General features: G+C 49.6%; 1 protein-coding gene across 3 annotated transcripts in view; it reads left to right on the top strand.

The window, feature by feature from the left end:
* Positions 1–17,562, top strand: part of KDM5B (lysine demethylase 5B) — a 57,767-nt gene extending 40,205 nt beyond the window's left edge. For all 3 annotated transcript variants that reach the window (XM_080358378.1, XM_080358377.1, XM_080358379.1), the window contains 10 exons: positions 395–509; positions 3,054–3,409; positions 5,432–5,570; positions 7,730–7,909; positions 8,857–9,015; positions 10,267–10,752; positions 12,540–12,651; positions 14,571–14,725; positions 15,554–15,880; positions 16,880–17,562. In XM_080358378.1, the coding sequence (XP_080214504.1) occupies positions 395–509; positions 3,054–3,409; positions 5,432–5,570; positions 7,730–7,909; positions 8,857–9,015; positions 10,267–10,752; positions 12,540–12,651; positions 14,571–14,725; positions 15,554–15,880; positions 16,880–17,017 (2,167 nt within the window). In that variant the 3' untranslated portion in view covers positions 17,018–17,562. The remainder of the gene's footprint in view (positions 1–394; positions 510–3,053; positions 3,410–5,431; positions 5,571–7,729; positions 7,910–8,856; positions 9,016–10,266; positions 10,753–12,539; positions 12,652–14,570; positions 14,726–15,553; positions 15,881–16,879) is intronic.
* Positions 17,563–17,928: the final 366 nt, after the last annotated feature.

The following is a 17,928-nucleotide window of genomic DNA, read 5'->3' as shown; positions in this document are numbered from 1 at the left end:
AACCCATTCAGAATGAGGATTTGTTCTCTTTGGGTACGGGCATGGGGATTGCTTACTACAATAGCTGTTGCAACATAACTCAATAGTTTGGCCACAATTGCTTTGTGTTCTGCAAAAAAAAAAAGCCTAATTTAATTCCATAATAACCAGTGCTCTTCCAAGGCGGAGTGGTTGTTCCAGAACACTATTTCATATGAAAGAGCATGTTCAACAATAGCTTATTCTGCTGTCGCCAACTGAAGTCTCCCCATGTATGTGAGCCCTAGGCTGCTTCCGAATATTCTATTATTTGGGAGTAAAGTTGGACTCACAAGAAATGAAAAGCAGATTTTTGAGATGTCTAGGTTGATTTCTTTTTAATTATGATTTTTAGCTCAATTATGTGTAATTGCAGGTACCGCTCCGGAGGAGGAAAGTGTCCAAACCAGCTGACGGTGAACGAGCTGCGGCTGTTCGTGAGGCAGCTCTATGCCCTGCCCTGCGTCCTCAGCCAGACCCCCTTACTCAAGGTAAGCGGAAAAGAACACAAGTGTTTGTCATAGTGATGCATTTGCACTAGTCCTGCTCTTTGCTCCGAGGATGAACACCTTTAAACGGGCAGGCCTGGGTGGTTTGTGCACGTGAGTTAAGAACGGAGCTCTCTGATCCGCTGGTGTTTGTGGTCAGCAGGTTTTTGTACTACATGGAGGAATCAAAATGTTAATATTTGACAAAGTAATGCAAAAGAAGCAGCGGGATGACCTGGGTGACCACAGTTTGGGGTCAGTTGACTGGTGTCCTCTGAAGAGTGAAGCCAGGTTTAGCTGAGAGTATTGAAAACCCCGTAGTGCTCCGAGTGACAGGTCTGCTATTCGTATCTCTTTGTTAATCCAGAATCAGCTCTGTGTTAGTCTTGTCATCAGATCCCTCCTGATGCTCTCGGGGAACACCCCAGGTAACCCCGTCACCTGCTGTGACCGCGAGTCAGGTCACTTGTCCCACCACCATCAATCACCTGGTGCTGATTGTTTGCTCACCAGATGATCAACCCTCAGACAAGCTGAAAATAAGTCAAGATTTGGTTTCAGTAGTTGCCAAAACGTTGCATATCACACTGAGGGGTAATAAAACCCAGGAGCTTAAATTCTGGGCAGCTGCAGTTCCTGGCTTAAAGGCGAATGGCTTTGCATATTTGAGCCGCTGGGAACCAAGAGCCAACAACTGAACCATCTCCTCAGCGCCCACACGAGGCAGAAACACCAGACAGCGTCATGTAACTTTGGATTGGAACAGACCAGTTGAACCCAGCCTTACGAGTGTTGGGCTTGAAGCTTTATTGGGTCTGGAATGTGTGAATCAGTTTGATGTAATCCTATTTACAGTTATTTGTTTATAGCGTTGGAACTCCGTGAAGTTATGGAACTGTTTAAAAAGCAGGAGTTCAGCAATGCCAGACGTGCAAACAGTTCTGTCCGTCTGGCATTCCTGAGCGGGACGTGTCGCACACACACGGGCTGGGTGTTGTTTTGTGTCATTCTTAAAAATCCTAAAGTACATGTAGTCATGCAAATTGGGCTGTTCATAGAAACGACCAACAGTTACTGGAGATCAGTTGACAGTTTACTGTATCTCTGAAAAGGCTTTTTATCCATTATGGGTGAGATTTGCCTACCCTGGCAAACAGCCTCACTGGCAGAACACCAAGGTGTGAAGCGAGAACTTGTGGCTGGAATAGCGTTTCAGGCGGTGCTGGAAGCGTTGGGCAGGATGGCGGGATACAGAATGGTTCCAGCCTTCGCAGTGAGCTGGTTCACTGTCCTGCATCCTCGGTGATGTGCAAACAGCACCTTTCTGGGATAATCACCTGTTGAATGTGTGGAGAGAAAGTGTTGCACTGCACAAGTGCCTGTGGCTCGCTGGGCCCGTGTGGTGCAGCTCAAACCCTTCGCAGCGCGGCAGGAATGGATCCCGGAGGCTCCAGACCCCTCCCTGTGTTCTGCAAAGACACCACCATCTTAACCTTGCCGCGTTTCAGCCTTGCTGATCGTTCCAGAACAAACCAGCACGCAGCACTGATGGAACATTTAAAATTTCCTGTTAGGTCCTATCTGCTCTTTTTGACACCTGTGCTGCCATCAGAGACCTGGACAGGCTGAGAGCTGGGTGGGGAAAATGTAATGAAATAGAACAAGGGCAAGTGTAGAGTCTTGAATGTGGGCAGGAACAACCCCAGGTTCAGTGTAAGTTGGGGAATGACCTGTTAGAGAGCAGCGTAGGGGAAAGGGACCTGGGGGTCCTGGGGACAGCAGGGTGACCATGAGCCAGCACTGGGCCCTTGTGGCCAGGAAGCCAATGGGACCTGGGGTGGGTTAGAAGGGAGTGGTCAGTAGGTCAGAGAGGTTCTCCTGCCCCTCTGCTCTGCCCTGGGGAGACCACACCTGGAATCTTGTGTCCAGCTGTGGCCCCTCAGTTCCAGCAGGACAGGGAACTGCTGCAGAGAGTCCAGCGCAGCCACCAAGATGCTGCAGGGAGTGGAGCATCTCCCGTGTGAGGAAAGGCTGAGGGAGCTGGGGCTCTGGAGCTGGACAAGAGGACACTGAGGGGGGACTCATTCCTGGGGATCAATATGGAAAGGGTGAGTGTCAGGAGGATGGAGCCAGGCTCTGCTCGGTGACAACCAGTGACAGGACAAGGGGCAATGGGTGCAAACTGGAACACAGGAGGTTCCACTTAAATTTGAGAAGAAACTTGTTGGGGGTGAGGGTGGCAGAGCCTGGCCCAGGCTGCCCAGGGGGTTGTGAAGTCTCCTTCTGTGCAGACATTCCAACCCGCCTGGACACCTTCCTGTGTAACCTCATCTGGGTGTTCCTGCTCCATGGGGGGATTGCACTGGATGAGCTTTCCAGGGCCCTTCAACCCCTGACACTCTGGGATTCTGTGTTCTAAATGTTGTAATTTGCCCTGCACACTGTGATCATTGCAATGTGGCGTTTACCAGGAAGCAAACACTTCAGCACTTAAGAGATTTGGCGCTGGGTTTCCTTCTGATTTATCATTGCGTTTGTCTCTTTCAGGATCTTCTCGATCGCGTGGAAGCTTTTCAACAGCAAAGCCAAAAACTCCTTTCTGCAGAAATGCCCAGCGCTGCGGAGCTTCAGGAGCTGCTGGACGTCAGCTTTGACTTCGACGTGGACCTGCCGCAGCTGGCCGAGCTGCGCACGCGCCTGGAGCAGGCGCGCTGGCTGGAGGACGTGCAGCTGGCGTCCTCCGACCACGGCTCCCTGACTCTGGACGACATGAGGCGGCTGATAGACTCAGGCGTTGGACTCGCCCCCTACCCAGCGGTCGAGAAGGCGATGGCCAAGCTGCAGGAGCTCCTGACTGTGTCCGAACACTGGGACGACAAAGCCAGAAACCTGCTGAAGGCCAGGTAGATGCTGCATCTAGCATTGCGTTTTGGAGTTCTACCAGTTTGACTTCTCAAGGGGCTCTTGTTCATTCTGTTCACAACATAAAGGCAAAACTGGTGCCATCCAGAAGGGGAAGGGGTGAGTGAGTGGGGTGGTTCGCAGGGTTCGTGGTGCTCTGCTGTCCTTGTGCAGGTTCTCTGTCTGCCACAGGAAGGGGTTTAAGACAACTCGTCCTTCTCTTCTACCTTTGTCCCTCCCCGGTGTCACACTGGAGGGTGCGTGTCCAGACGGAGCTTGGATATGTGCTACCAACTGCTTACATTTGATTATATAGGTTATTTCTAACATCGAGGATAAATCGATGTAGGGGAGAAGGAAACAAGCCAAATACATCCTTACTGAGACAAATTTTCTTGCTCGTGGCTTTGACCTTCTAAATTATAAAGTAAAACGGGGGCAGCACCGTCTACTTCAAGTTTAGAAGGGTGGCACTAACTTGTACACAAGCTTTTCTGCCCTCAGGATTCCTGATTTTTTTAACATTTTTCCACCAACCTCATGACAGTGAAAGCATTTGAATGCTTCTTACTCCTTTGTAATGACAGTGTTTTAAATTGGTAACTTCACAGGAGCACAAAGCTGGGTAAGCTTGGTTTTACCCTCCAAAATAGAGATGCACTTGAGTTGAGACTTCTTTAAAATGTCAGAATCCAATTGTGAAATGCAGAAAATCCACCTCCGCTTCTTTCACCTTCTAGTTAGTTGGTGCTGGTTTGAGGTTTAAGGAGGATCCAAGAGTCTGCCATTTAAAACTTACCAAATCTTAAATCTCCCTTAAGCTCAAATGTGTGAATATTGAAAAGATAGAGAAATATTCCTATGTGTTTTTAGCGTTTCTAGTAGGCCCCTATAGCAAGAATTTCTAACAGGGTACCTGCGTTACCGATGCCCTGGTTGTACAGTACAGTGTCACAGTATGTTTGGGATTGGAAGGGCCCTGTAAAGCTCATCCAGTGCAATCCCCCCATGGAGCAGGAACACCCAGATGAGGTTACACAGGAAGGTGTCCAGGCGGGTTGGAATGTCTGCACAGAAGGAGACTCCACAACCCCCTGGGCAGCCTGGGCCAGGCTCTGACACCCTCACCCCAACAAGTTTCTTCTCAAATATCAGTGGAACCTCCTGTGTTCCAGCTTGATCCCATTACCCCTTGTTCTATCACTGGTTGTCACTGAGAAGAGCCTGGCTCCATCCTCGTGGCACTCACCCTTTATATATTTATAAACATTAATAAGGTCACCCCTCAGTGTCCTCTTCTCCAAACTAAAGAGCCCCAGCTCCCTCAGCCTTTCCTCACACGGGAGATGCTCCACTCCCTGCAGCATCTTGGTGGCTGCGCTGGACTCTCTCCAGCAGTTCCCTGTCCTGCTGGAACTGAGGGGCCACAACTGGACACAAGATTCCAGGTGTGGTCTCCCCAGGGCAGAGCAGAGGGACAGGAGAACCTCTCTGACCTACTGACCACTCCCTTCTAACCCACCCCAGGTCCCATTGGCTTCCTGGCCACAAGGGCCCAGTGCTGGCTCATGGTCACCCTGCTGTCCCCAGGACCCCCAGCTCCCTTTCCCCTACGCTGCTCTCTAATAGCTCATTCCCCAACTTACACTGAACCTGGGGTTGTTCCTGCCCACATTCAAGACTCTACACTTGCCCTTGTTCTATTTCATTACATTTTCCCTGCCCAGCTCTCCAGCCTGTCCAGGTCTCTGATGGCAGCACAGCTTCCAGTGTCACCACTCCTCCCAGCTTGGTGTCACCAGCAAACCTGCTGACAGTCACTCTATTTCCTCGTCTAAATTGTTAATGAATATATTGAATAATCCCGGCCCCAGCACTGCCCCCTGAGGCACTGCACTGGCTACAGGCTTCCAACTAGAGGACAGGACGTACCGCTGTGATTTGGTGTAACTCTCCGGTTGTGATGCAGCGGGTGAGGAGCCCAAGCTGTGGCGGTGTCTCAGGCGCGCTGTTGTGTCCCGCAGGCCGCGGCAGTCGCTGAGCAGCCTGGCGGCGGCGCTGAAGGAGGTGGAGGAGATCCCGGCGTACCTGCCCAGCGGCGCCGCGCTCAAGGACGCGGTGCAGAAGGCCAAGGACTGGCTGCAGGAAGTGGAAGGGCTGCAGGTGCGTGAACGGCTGCTCGGGGAGTTACAGCGACGCTCCCTGAAGCCAAACTGCTTCATCTGTAACATCTATTGCTGCGGACACGGCGCAGTTACCCCCGAGTGCAATTGTTTTACTACCCTTTCTAAACCTGATTTGTATTCGTTCACCTTTGCAGTTAACTGACTGCAATAAAATCCCTAAAGGAGGTATTAAAAAACAAATCTAAAATCAAAAATATATTATATTATGGAACTTTAAGGTAAGTTTTGCTCATCTGCTACTAACAATTCCCCAGTAACCATATTTTTATGTACCGTTCTGCGTCTCGCTGCACTCCTGTAGTGTGGAGCGGGTGACACAATTAAGTTCTGCTTGCTGACCACTGAATGAACAAAACCCCTCAAGCATTTGAAAGTCACCAATAATGCCATTTGCTTGACTAAAATAATTCCAGCATCTCCTAAAAAGAAATAAGGAGATTTCCTGATCCAGGAATGTTCCTGGTCAGTCCTGTCCTTGTGCTGTCTCCAGTTTGAATGTGCTGTTCTGGAGCATCCCCCATGGTACAAGGACACTGAGACCGCTGATGAGGCCCCATCCAATTCCTTTGTGTTTCCACATCTGTGTGTTCAGCGATATTTCAGACATATTCGCACATCTGTTAGCCATGAAACGTGGCCAATCTCAAGGCTGTTTCGTGTTTTATTCCAGCGTGGTCAGCCTTTGATTTCACCTATAAAATTACTTGTAGTTTTGTAGTAGTTCTCTTGGAATTTTGAGGTGGAAGTTACTTGGTTTCCTCTTCTTCCTCCCCTCTTCTCTTCATCTTGTTCCATTTTTGAGGCTCCTTCCAGCTTTGTGTGGTTTCCATTTCCATGTTCACACTCTCTTCGAAAAGCTGATCGCAGAGCAGAAAGATGTGTCTTCCCAACAAAGAGATCCGGACAGGTTTTCACCTTGGCTTCTAGCACTTCCCACTTGAACTCTTAAACATTTCAGTTTGTCGAGGGTTTTGATTGCGGGGTGACGATCAGACCCTGGCAGGTGTATTGTTAACCCCCTCTCCCCCCGCTTCCCCCATCCATCACTCCCTCAACCCCTTCCCACTCAGCACAGGCGATCGGGAGGGAAAGAAGGACAGAGAGAAGAGAGTTGGAAAAATTAAACATGTTTTACTGATGCTACTGATAGAATAGAGAAAATAATACAAAATATACAAAACCAATCTGGAAAGTCCCAGCAACTGCAGAGCCGGCACCCGAAGTCCTGGACTGGACTCTGCAGCCAACCGGAGCTGGATTCAGTCTGTCACTGGCCTCAGGTCGCAGGGACCACTCACAAGGTCCTCTCCTAATGTTGCCATAAGGAAAAGGGACGAGATCCTCGTGATCTCCCACTTTTATATGAAGTATCACATTAATGGGATGTTATATTCATTTGGTCGGTTTCTTGGTCACCAGTTTCTCATCGCCCCTCTCACGAGATGTGAATCTGTCCTTATCAATAACCTCGCATTCCATTGCTATGTTCACCAAAACATGTATCTGTTTCTCCAGGAACATGCAGCTGATATGAAGCTTGAGCTGACAGGCACATTCACTCAAAGAGAAACTTATTTTTTAACAAAACCAGGACACAGTTTGATTTGTGGACCCGGTTTCCTTTCCTGTGTTTTTAGGGTTTTTGCTTTTACAGCTGAACGGCACTTTTGATTTCAAAAATCACTTGTCACAGGCTTTAACGTTTTGAAGGACAAAGGTCATGTAATGATAACTTTAGTTTGAGTGTTGTCTTGAGAGGGCTTAAGCGAATTGTTCTCAGCATTTGCTCATGTCTTGGTTTGGCTTCTGGAATTCTGCCTCCCGAATATGGAAAAATGTGTTTGTATGTGCCAAGAATTTTTGCTTCAGTTCTGCAAGACCTGGGAGCTGCTTCTGACTCTTTTTTAACTGTCATTTGGTATCTTTCCCCATAAAAATGTTGTATTAATTTTCCCTGTATACCTAATGACTGGAGCACGAGAAGCGCAAGCATTGGTGTAACAGTTGTGGAAGTGACTGAGTGTCTAAGCAGCGAGTTCTTTTATACAAGCTCTACCTTCCATAAATCACAGCGAGTCACTGAGATTATCTGAAGTGATATGTCTTATATACATGGAGCTTTTATTAATCGGACAGGTTGGAGGACGCGTCCCTGTCCTGGACACGCTAGTGGAGCTGGTCACGAGGGGCCGATCCATCCCCGTGCACCTGGAGTACCTGCCCAGGCTGGAGAACCTGGTGGCCGAGGTCCAGGCGTGGAAGGAATGTGCAGCCAACACCTTCCTGGGCGAGAACTCCCCGTATTCGCTCCTGGAGGTGAGAGATCTCAGCCCTGTGTTAACTCAGGAAATAGCAGTAAATATTAAGTGTATTTGCAGAATTGGTTTAGGATTATATTACTTTAACATCATTTTTATAGACTGACGTATGCTTTTAGTGGTTTAAACTCTTAAAATTATTAAGATTTAGCTATGCTTTTAATCAGTGGCCAATAAGCCTGCTGTGCCACAGTCTGACATTGGCAATATAAATATGGGAATATTGAGTATGTGTGGCACTGAATTTACTTGGGCAGCCGCAGGAGCGCAGGTTCGTAGCCGCTGCACACACCTGGCGTGGTGACAGACAGACAGACAGAAAGACAGCGGGACGGGGGCCAGGCTGAGCAGGGCTGCGAGTAGACACACGTTTGGGGTGCAGGGGAGGCAGGTGCAGCAGGCAGGCAGAGGCAGTGCCTCTCACACTGTCCGGACAGAGGGGGACACAGGGCACCCCTAGAACCCTCTGCTGGTAAATCCTGCAGGGGCAGTTATAGAATAACTGTATAGAATAATAGAATAATGGGATCATTTTTGTTGGAAGAGACGCTCAGGATCATAGTCCAACCACAACCCAACTCTGGCACTACCCATGTCCTGAGAACCTCCTTTGAAACCCCTCCAGAGATGGTGACTCCAGCACTGCCCTGGGCAGCCTGTTCCAATGCCCCACAGCCCTTTGGGGAAGAAACTGTTCCTAAATCCCACCTCAACCTCCCCTGGCGCAACTTGAGGCCGTTTCCTCTTGTCCACAGGTGTTTGCCTGCTGCCCATTTTATACAATCGATTTTTTTAACCTTCCAGTTCTCCCCACTCTCATCCTAGTTCACCAAATCTTTGGAAGAACCTGCAGAACTCCTGTTCGAACCAGTCGGCTGTGGCTGCGTGAGGACAGGACAAACGCATTAACCGCGCTGCAGACAATGACGCTGCTCTGCCCCCCAGGTGCTGTGTCCGCGCTGTGATATCGGGATGCTGAATCCGAAGAGGAAGCAGAAGAAGCTGAAGGAGCCGGTGCCGAGCGGAAAGAAGAAAAGCACCAAGCTAGAAACTCTGAGCGACTTGGAGAGAGCTCTGTCCGAGAGCAAAGACACCGCGGCTGCGGTACGTGCTTATAAGTTCTGTAATCTTGGTTTCTGTTTGTGTTACGTTCCGCTCTTTCCTGCTTGCTCTGCTGTTCTGCAGAAGGATTCCTACGACTGTGATTTCTGTGCTTGCTTCAGGCTTCTCCAAATTGCTTTTAGTGGAAAAAATGTGTTGGTTTTGGGCATGGAAACAGCCTTATAGTTCACCAGGCGATGCCCGTGGCCTAACAAAGCACAGGAGAACAAACCATCGAGACCTGTTTTACCCCACCACACCAAAACCGTATTAAAGATAAGGCTTTCCCAAGTCTGAACACAATAACTCAACACCATCTATAATTAAAATAAACCCCATAAATAATTAAAGCAAACCTCATGCATTATGAAGTCAGTAAAACGCTGGTTCTGGATGGAACAGACGTAGTCGCGGGTGGTAAAGCCCAACGTTGTACCCGCCGCGCTCAGCACCGCGTGTATGTAACGGGCTGTGCTGTGCCCAGGTCCCGTATCTGCCCATGCTGGACAAGCCATCTGAATTTTGCACAGCCTATTTTCCTCTAATCATCACATTTCAAAGCCGTGGTGTTTGAAATATCTGGTTTGTACAGATCTATAAACCCTCCTGTATACACGTATTCTTATATCCATAATAAATTGCATAGAATTTATTATTTGCAGCTGCTACTAATAGCATTTATTAAACGGAAATATACTGCTATCTTTAATAGCAGATCATGCTGAAGATGCTGTAGAAAAGGCAAACACCTGAATTGGTGTTTGTGAAGCCCCGAGCGAGTCCGGAGCCAGGGCCGGCCCTGGGCAGCGTGTGCCATGTGGGATCGGATCATCGGGGCTCCCGAAAGCTGCCCACGTATATTTTAAGATGATACAGAATCAGACTTTGTATTTGAGAGATGTTTGCAGAGAACAAACTGGATCTGAACTTGTTTCGGAATTTAAGCTGCTTTAATGCAGGTAATGGGTTTGTAGTACAAAACACGAAGGATTTGGGGCAGAGAGGAAGGGAGTCAGGTTATTTTTGCAAAGGAATAAGCTTTGTATCTCTGGGCCTGGTGAGCAAATGGAAGGAAGCTGAAGTCGCATCACTGCACATCCCCATAACCGCTTCACTTCAAACGTCGGAAGCCTCGGAGGGCTGTGGGGTGAGATGTTTCGTAAAGATCTGCAATAGTTGCTGGTGTATGAGGGGTGTGAGTGTGCGGAGCTCGGCCCGTGCTCCCCGGTAACGCCGCTTTGACGTCCGTTTCAGATGGCCACGCTGGGGGAGGCCCGGCTGAAGGAGATGGAGGCGCTGCGTGCCCTGCGAGCCGCCAACGAGGTGAAGGTGCTGTCGAGCGAGGAGGACGCGGAGCTCAAAGTCTGTCTGTGCCAGAAGGAGCCGGCGGCTCCCATGATCCAGTGTGAGCTCTGCAGGGGCTTCTTCCACACCGCCTGCGTTTCGGTGCCCAGCGTGTTGCAGGGACCTCGCGTGTGGCTCTGTCCTCACTGTCACCGATCGGAAAAGCCGCCTTTAGAAAAGATCTTGCCCTTGCTGGCCTCCTTGCAGCGCATCCGCGTGAGGCTTCCCGAGGGGGACGCCTTGCGGTACATGATCGAGAGAACTGTGAACTGGCAGCACAGAGCACAACAAATGTTGTATTCAGGGAATCTCAAACTTGTCCAAGACAAAGTTGGCTCAGGATTATTGTACAGCAGATGGCAAAGCACGGCGGGGCCGCTGCCGGAGACAAACAAGGTGAGGCCGGTGGGTGGGCAGGGGCGGTCTGCGCCACCTCCCTGGGCGCGGGTTCCCTGTGTGTGGCAGCGCAGGGTGTTTGTCTGTTGCTGTGCTCTGGTCAGGCTCTGCCAGGTTGTGTCTGTGCCTTCGGCGTCGCCTTCTGCTGCAGTTCTGGCATCAATCGCTCCTAACGGGCCCGGTTTTCCTTCTTTTCCTCCTTTTCCTCCCAGCTCCTACACCCTAATGTGACACTATTAACGCCAGAGCTGCTGAAGCCGTTGTTTCTCAAGTGCTTATTACTCAATTAGTCTTTATATTATCTTCCAACAAGTATTTACATATAGTTTTAAGTGTTGAGAATTAGTAAGAGAGGCACAAACTGTCCAGTGTGTTCCCAGCTTCGCTCTCCGATAGGTTTGCTGTCAACAGGGTATCTTCATCTGTTACTGCTCCTCCTCATCGTCACTTACAACTCCCAAGGTGAATGTTCTGCTAATACTGAGTGAAGCTACAGCAACTGTTCCAGGCAGCATCACGAGGGAGCTTCGGCTTCCTCCAGTAAAGATCTTTGAGCAAAAAGCACAGGGGAAGTGGGAAATGGGTGAAGCATTTCTCATTTTCCTGAGATAATAAATCTGAAATACGAGGTTTGTGCAGCATAAAGACACGAAACCTCCCAAATACACTGGGTTGCTTTTAGTTTTTGCTAAAGTTAGTCTGTGTGTGTTTTCAAACATAAAACGTGCCCCGCGTGCTCGAGGAGGTGCATCTCGACATCTGTATGTAGATATCTGTATGTAGACATCTATATGTAGACATCTAAGATGATTTATATGACAGTTTAGGTTTGAAAGTCTGTTTTTACTAGACCAGCTCAAATAGTTGAAAAACAGTAGGCAAGGCTTAGGGCATGTACGTTGATGTTTGGGTGAGAGATAGAACCAGTAAGTGTAGTTTTAGGTCAGTTTTAGCTCGGTTTAACCATTTTAGTGTGGTCTGGAGCTCAAGTCCGTAAACCTCCCAAACTGAGGAAACTCCAGCAGAGCCAGTTCAGGTCTTTGTGGCCACATTTCCCACATCAGGAGCCCTATTCAGTGGAAGAACATCTGAGCAGGGACACCAGCTCAGGACCCTTCCTGGGGACAGCGGCACCCGGGGTCGGTCACGGTGGCCTCCGGAGCCGTCCCGGCACAGCCGCTGCACCAGAGCTTCGGCCTCGATGGTTTTGAGGTTTGTTTTGGTAAATCCAGTGTCTCGGCATTGCTGTCCTGTCCAAATCGCGCTTTCCCCATTTTGAAAGGGGCCCAGGCACGTGAACAGCGAGATAGATGATATTTCAGAAGGCGTCTGTGCGATGCCGTTCTGACACTTGCGGGTCCAAACCTTTGCGTAGTTAAGCGCGTGTTTTGCCTCTGGAGTGTCCTCTGTGCGTGCCGAGGTACAACAAAGTGCTCCAAAACAGGTCGCTGTCTCACGGGATCAAGGACGTGAGAAACCGCTTTGTTATTGTGAACAAAAGGAGGAAGCTCAGCTCTACCCAGGGTCAGTTTGGAGCTGCAGCCCCTGTTTCCACACGGCCGGGCTCACCCCACGGTGACTCTGACGCTGAATTCCAGCAATAAAGTTGCTTTTGTCTTTTTCCGGGTGAAGGATGAAGGGTTTGGGTGTCTTAGATTGAACAGTTTGCAGGAATACAAGATGTAAGTTATTTAAAGAGAAACAAGTTTTGATTCTATTGCGGTTATTTGACAAATCCAAACGACATGTGGAGTGACAACACCTGTGCATTCTGCTTTGTTTTCTAGGTTTCCCAGACAATTGGAGCGATGTCGTTCTCCATGCCTCATGACTGGGATAACAGAACCATATATTTACATTCTACATTTTCTACAGGACAGCACTGCATCCCACTTCATGGTTTGTAGTTTTCACGTAGATTTTTAGTTTTAATTTCTTTCTTCTTTTCACTGTGTTTGGTGAGAAGAGAGTGCGTCCTGGTCAGCAGAGGTGGCCCCGGTGGGAGGCGCAGGGCTGTGCAGCGGCTCTGGTTGCTTCTCCATCCTCTCAGCAGCTTTGCAATGTCACGTCCAGCTTTGGCAGAGGGGGGAAAAGTTCTCAACGAGTCAAACTTCCCCCGTGTGCAATGAAAATGAGCTGTGGTAGGAGAAGAGGGATCGGCTGAGGGCTGGACCCCATGAACAGCACATGGCTGTGGGAGCAGCCACAGAATCCCAGAGTGTCAGGGGTTGAAGGGCCCTGGAAAGCTCATCCAGTGCAATCCCCCCATGGAGCAGGAACACCCAGATGAGGTTACACAGGAAGGTGTCCAGGCGGGTTGGAATGTCTGCACAGAAGGAGACTCCACAACCCCCCTGGGCAGCCTGGGCCAGGCTCTGACACCCTCACTCCCAACAAGGTTCTTCTCATATTTAAGTGGAACCTCCTGTGTTCCAGTTTGCACCCATTACCCCTTGTCCTGTCCCTGGTTGTCACCAGCAGAGCCTGGCTCCATCCTCCTGACACTCACTCTTTCCATATTGATCCCCAAGAATGAGTCCCCCCTCAGTGTCCTCTTGTCCAGCTCCAGAGCCCCAGCTCCCTCAGCCTTTCCTCACACGGGAGATGCTCCACTCCCTGCAGCATCTTGGTGGCTGCGCTGGACTCTCTCCAGCAGTTCCCTGTCCTGCTGGAACTGAGGGGCCACAACTGGACACAAGATTCCAGGTGTGGTCTCCCCAGGGCAGAGCAGAGGGGCAGGAGAACCTCTCTGACCTACTGACCACCCCCTTCTAACCCACCCCAGGTCCCATTGGCTTCCTGGCCACAAGGGCCCAGTGCTGGCTCATGGTCCTGCAGCCAAAGGGGCTGCAGGAGCGGGGAGACCGTGGAAATTGTAGGAGCGGGGTGGGAACAGGGCAGGGAGGTGGTGCTGGGGACCAGGAGCTGCGTCACCCACAGGACACAGATCTGGGGAAGTTTTGCTGCAGCCCGACCGTCCCAAGTCGCAGAGCTGAGTGCTGGAAGCTGCAGGTTCTGCGCCCCCTCCCTGGCTCAGCCCCGTGTCTGTCGGTGCTGGAAGATGCATCATTTTACGACTGGAAAAGAAGTTATTTATCGTTTCTTTCCTCCTGCCGCAGGATGGTCCAGGGACACAGGCCTAATCTTATCTTCATGTTTTCAAGTCAGTGGAGCTTAGCCCATGCTATTTTTACACTAGACACTTCAGTTTAACATTACAGTTAAACCAAACAAGGCTGTTCTTTGTACAGCCAGCTTTACTTTTCGGGCCATATTTGAGTTGTACTAAATACTGTATTAAAAAGCTGATACTTACCCAATGATTTTGGCCTCCCCAGCTGTGACTGTTTCCAAAGCCCAGTGCCGGTTTGGGAGCTCGGCCCCAGCGCTGGGTGGTGACTGTTGGGCAGGACTCGCTTGCAAGGCTCATCCTCTTGGCTTTTTTTCCTCTCCTCTCTTCACTGTGCTTGGTTGTTCATCTTACCCGCCCATTACCTAGTAAGAGGTTCATCACACATCTTGTAGCTTCAGAAGCAGGAGGAATAACAGAGATCGATGGCAATTCTTGTCCTCAAAGCAGCAGAAATGCAATCCTGAAGGGTACCGAGCCGCAGCGCATAACTTCTATGCAAAGCTTTATCATTCTTCTTAACCCTGCTGTTAAAAACGAGCAGTCAGGAGGGAAGAGATAAGAGTTGCAGATTTAAAAATGTCTTTTGCAGTTGTTTTATATCCTACCAGAGATGAATTTTCATTGTGTGTGCAGTTCTCATCAGTGCTGACACTGAATGATTCCTTCTCTCTGTCTTTCACCACAGTCATTAGCACGGAGCTGGATGAGCTGATGATGGAAGCTCAGCTGCTGCAGGTTTCTCTGCCTGAAATCCAGGAGCTCTACCAGACCCTGTTCACAAAGCCGAGCCCCGGCTCACAGACAGAGCAGAGGTCGGCGCTTGGACCTGCCAATGAAAAGGCAAGTGTCTGATGAGAGCAATGGCCCTGGGGGCACTGGGGAGCAGAGGCTGTGCCTGACCCCTGACCATTGCAAAGAGGTTTGTGTGTGAGTCTTTACTTCCATGAAAATATGTTTTCCTTCTCCAAAAGGGATCAAGAAGTAGGTAACTTAATGAATTTGTTACAAACAATTGAATTTCTGATGAGGAAAGGCTGAGAGAGCTGGGGCTGTAGAGCTGGAGAAGAGAAGCTGAGAAGGGTCTGATCAATGGGATCAATATCTCAGGGTGGGTGTCAGAGGATGGACCAGACTCTGTTCAGTGGTGCCCAATGCCAGGGTGAGGGGCAACGGGCACAGACTGAAACACAGGAGGCTCCATGTGAACATGAGCAGAAACTTGTTTGCTGGGAGGTGCCAGAGCCTGGCCCAGGCTGCCCAGAGCGGGTGTGGAGTCTCCTGCTCTGAGCCATTCAAACCCCCTGGACCCACCTGTGTGATCTGCTCTGTGACCCTGCGTGAGCAGGGCTGGGCTGGGGATCTGCAGAGCTCCTGCAACCCCACCAGCCTGGGGTTCTGTAATATCATTTGTGACAATTTGAATCTGATCGTTAGGGTTCCTGTCCGTATTTTACAGACATCTCTGTAAAAAGGACCCCCTGTCCTTTGCTCGTGTTTCTTTCTGTCCTTTGCTCCCCTTACCCATCCTGCTGCTGCTGAACACACAGCACTCTGTCGAACGCCTCACTTTGATATAAGCCTATTTATTCCTAAAAGCAGGACATGTAATAACAGGATAATGAGTGTTACTTGCATGCTTAGGATTTTACCAAAATGTCTTTCCAATAGAACGAGTGTTGCCGAGGAAAAAAAGATGGAATTAGCTACATGGAGAGAAAACTAAAGCGGCGTTTTGAGAGAGAGACCTTCTATGATGAGAAGAGAGCGAGAGTAAAAAAAATGAGAACACCCAAAAAGAAGAAACTGAAACTGAGTCACTCGAAGGATCTGTGCACTAACAAACTGGAGAGAGAGCGGGAGCGTCTCCTGGAGGTGCCTCGTTCAAGCGAGAGCCACTCGCTGCCCTCAGACACGTCGTTCTCCGAGCAGGAGGACTCCGAGGATGAAGACGCCATCTGCCCTGCTGTGAATTGTCTCCAGCCAGAGGGAGATGAGGTCAGTAGAGGCTGGGCCGCTGCGCTCTGGGATATTGAGCTGTCCCGAAACTGTCTGAATACAGAAGGGTTGGGTACAAAGGCTCTTGGTAACCCAGAGAACGTGTCTGTGACCGCGGGGACAGATTGGGAACGATCCTTCCCACCTTCTCCGAGAGCAGCTGGGACTGGGGAGGGCAGGGGGACATGGGGACACCTGCACAAGGGTGGGAGGAGGAGCTGGGGCTGTGCAGGCACCCAATGCGTCTGTGCTCTGGAAATAAGGGTGTAGGTAAGGGTGATAAGGGGCTCTGCTCCCCAGGAGCAAGCGCCAGGAGCAGAGGAAACGGCCTCAAGTTGCGCCAGGGGAGATTGAGGTTGGATGTGGGGAACAATTTCTTCCCCAAAGGGCTGTGGGGCATTGGAACAGGCTGCCCAGGGCAGTGCTGGAGTCACCATCCCTGAGGGGGTTTAAAAGGGGTTTAGATGAGGTTCTTAGGGACATAGGTTAGTGCCAGATTTGGGTTAATGGTTGGAATCTGTGATCTTGAGCATTTCTCCCAACCAAAATGATTGTCTGATTGGCTTTGTGTGCTGCAGCCTTTCCAAAGTTGGGGGCAGCTCTTGGAGGAGATCGATGAGATCATAGAATCATTTCAGTTGGAAGAGACCCTCAGGATCATTGAGTCCAACCATAACCCAGCCTAACTCAGGCACTAAGCCATGTCCCTGAGAACCTTGGAGCTCTGCACAGCCCCATCCGTACTGGAACATGGAGAACGGGGCGTCCCCAGGTGCTGGGGGCGCTGTGGTGACGTTGCCTCCGCAATCTTGCCATGGGTGGGAGAGCAGCAGGAGGGACAAGGGACATGGGCCCTTGTCTTGTTTTCAGTACAGCACCAACCAGTTGCGGAACGGGCCATTTCTCACTCATGCCAATAGATTAAACGCCCAGAATGACTAACAAGCGCTGGCTTTGCTTGGTCCTTCTCTGAACGGCGCTGTGTCTGTTCTTCACCAGGTCGATTGGGTCCAGTGCGACGGCAGCTGCAACCAGTGGTTCCACCAGGTGTGCGTGGGCATCTCTCCAGAAATGGCCGAGAAGGAGGATTACATCTGCGCCAGCTGCACGGGGAAGGACTCGCAATATCGGAAGTAAAAACTCCCCCTAAACCATTCAGGACTCGAGTACAGAAGGTTATCAGAGTTTTCCAGTAAAGCCGCAGGGGCTGGTTTAAGAACCAGGTTGCAAATGGTGCTACTTCTATCCTTATGGGATCATTTTCCAGAACTCAAAACAATTTTTGACACTTTTGTATTTTCCCTTGATCTGTTTGTGGTTGTTGAGGTTTGAGATGCTGACTGTTCAGCAGGGGTTTCCACCGATTCGGAAAGCATTTGGAACATGCACCTTTGACTGTACAGCATTCAATTACCTCTCTGGGATTTACCGGCGTATTTAATTCAGCTTGGTTTAGGTGCAAAAAAAAAAACCCGCACCATGAATTTTCCAATAAATCCTCTTTTGAGGAAATCCCTGTTGACTCTGTTAACTCTTTGGAGACTTTAGTTTTTTTCCACTTTGTTTTTCGTAGACTAGGTTTATTTATCTGAGCAATAACTTCTATGTCTGGTTTCAGTGACTGGAATGACAATTCTGAACAGCGTGTTGCTTCTAGCATTGGTTGATGTACAGAAAGCAGATGGTAGGTCCTAGTGTCACTGACGGCCCGGTGATGTAGAAGACAGGAAAACAAGACAAAGCTCTGTAAAGTAATTGCCACAGCTGTATTTTGGCTTTCTCCTTTTTTGGGTAGCTTGTATCAAATGTTGCAGTTTATATTGTGGAATAAACCCCTGGTTATGTTATAAAATTAAATGTTGGTGTTTTTAGAGAACTTACAAAGCAGTTTCGTTTCCCTCTGGATTGATGCTGGTTGCGTTGCTGGCTCCTCTTAGTCCATCTTTTAAAAAGAAATACAAAAGCCACGGTATTTTCTTACTGTGCTCGTATTTGAAGGGAGAATGCAGATCGCAATGTTAATCACACCAAAACACTCGCACACTTTT

Source organism: Nesoenas mayeri (genome assembly GCF_963082525.1).
Source record: "Nesoenas mayeri genome assembly, chromosome: 23".
NCBI lineage: Eukaryota > Metazoa > Chordata > Aves > Columbiformes > Columbidae > Nesoenas > Nesoenas mayeri.
This window is presented reverse-complemented; position numbering and strand designations above follow the sequence as displayed.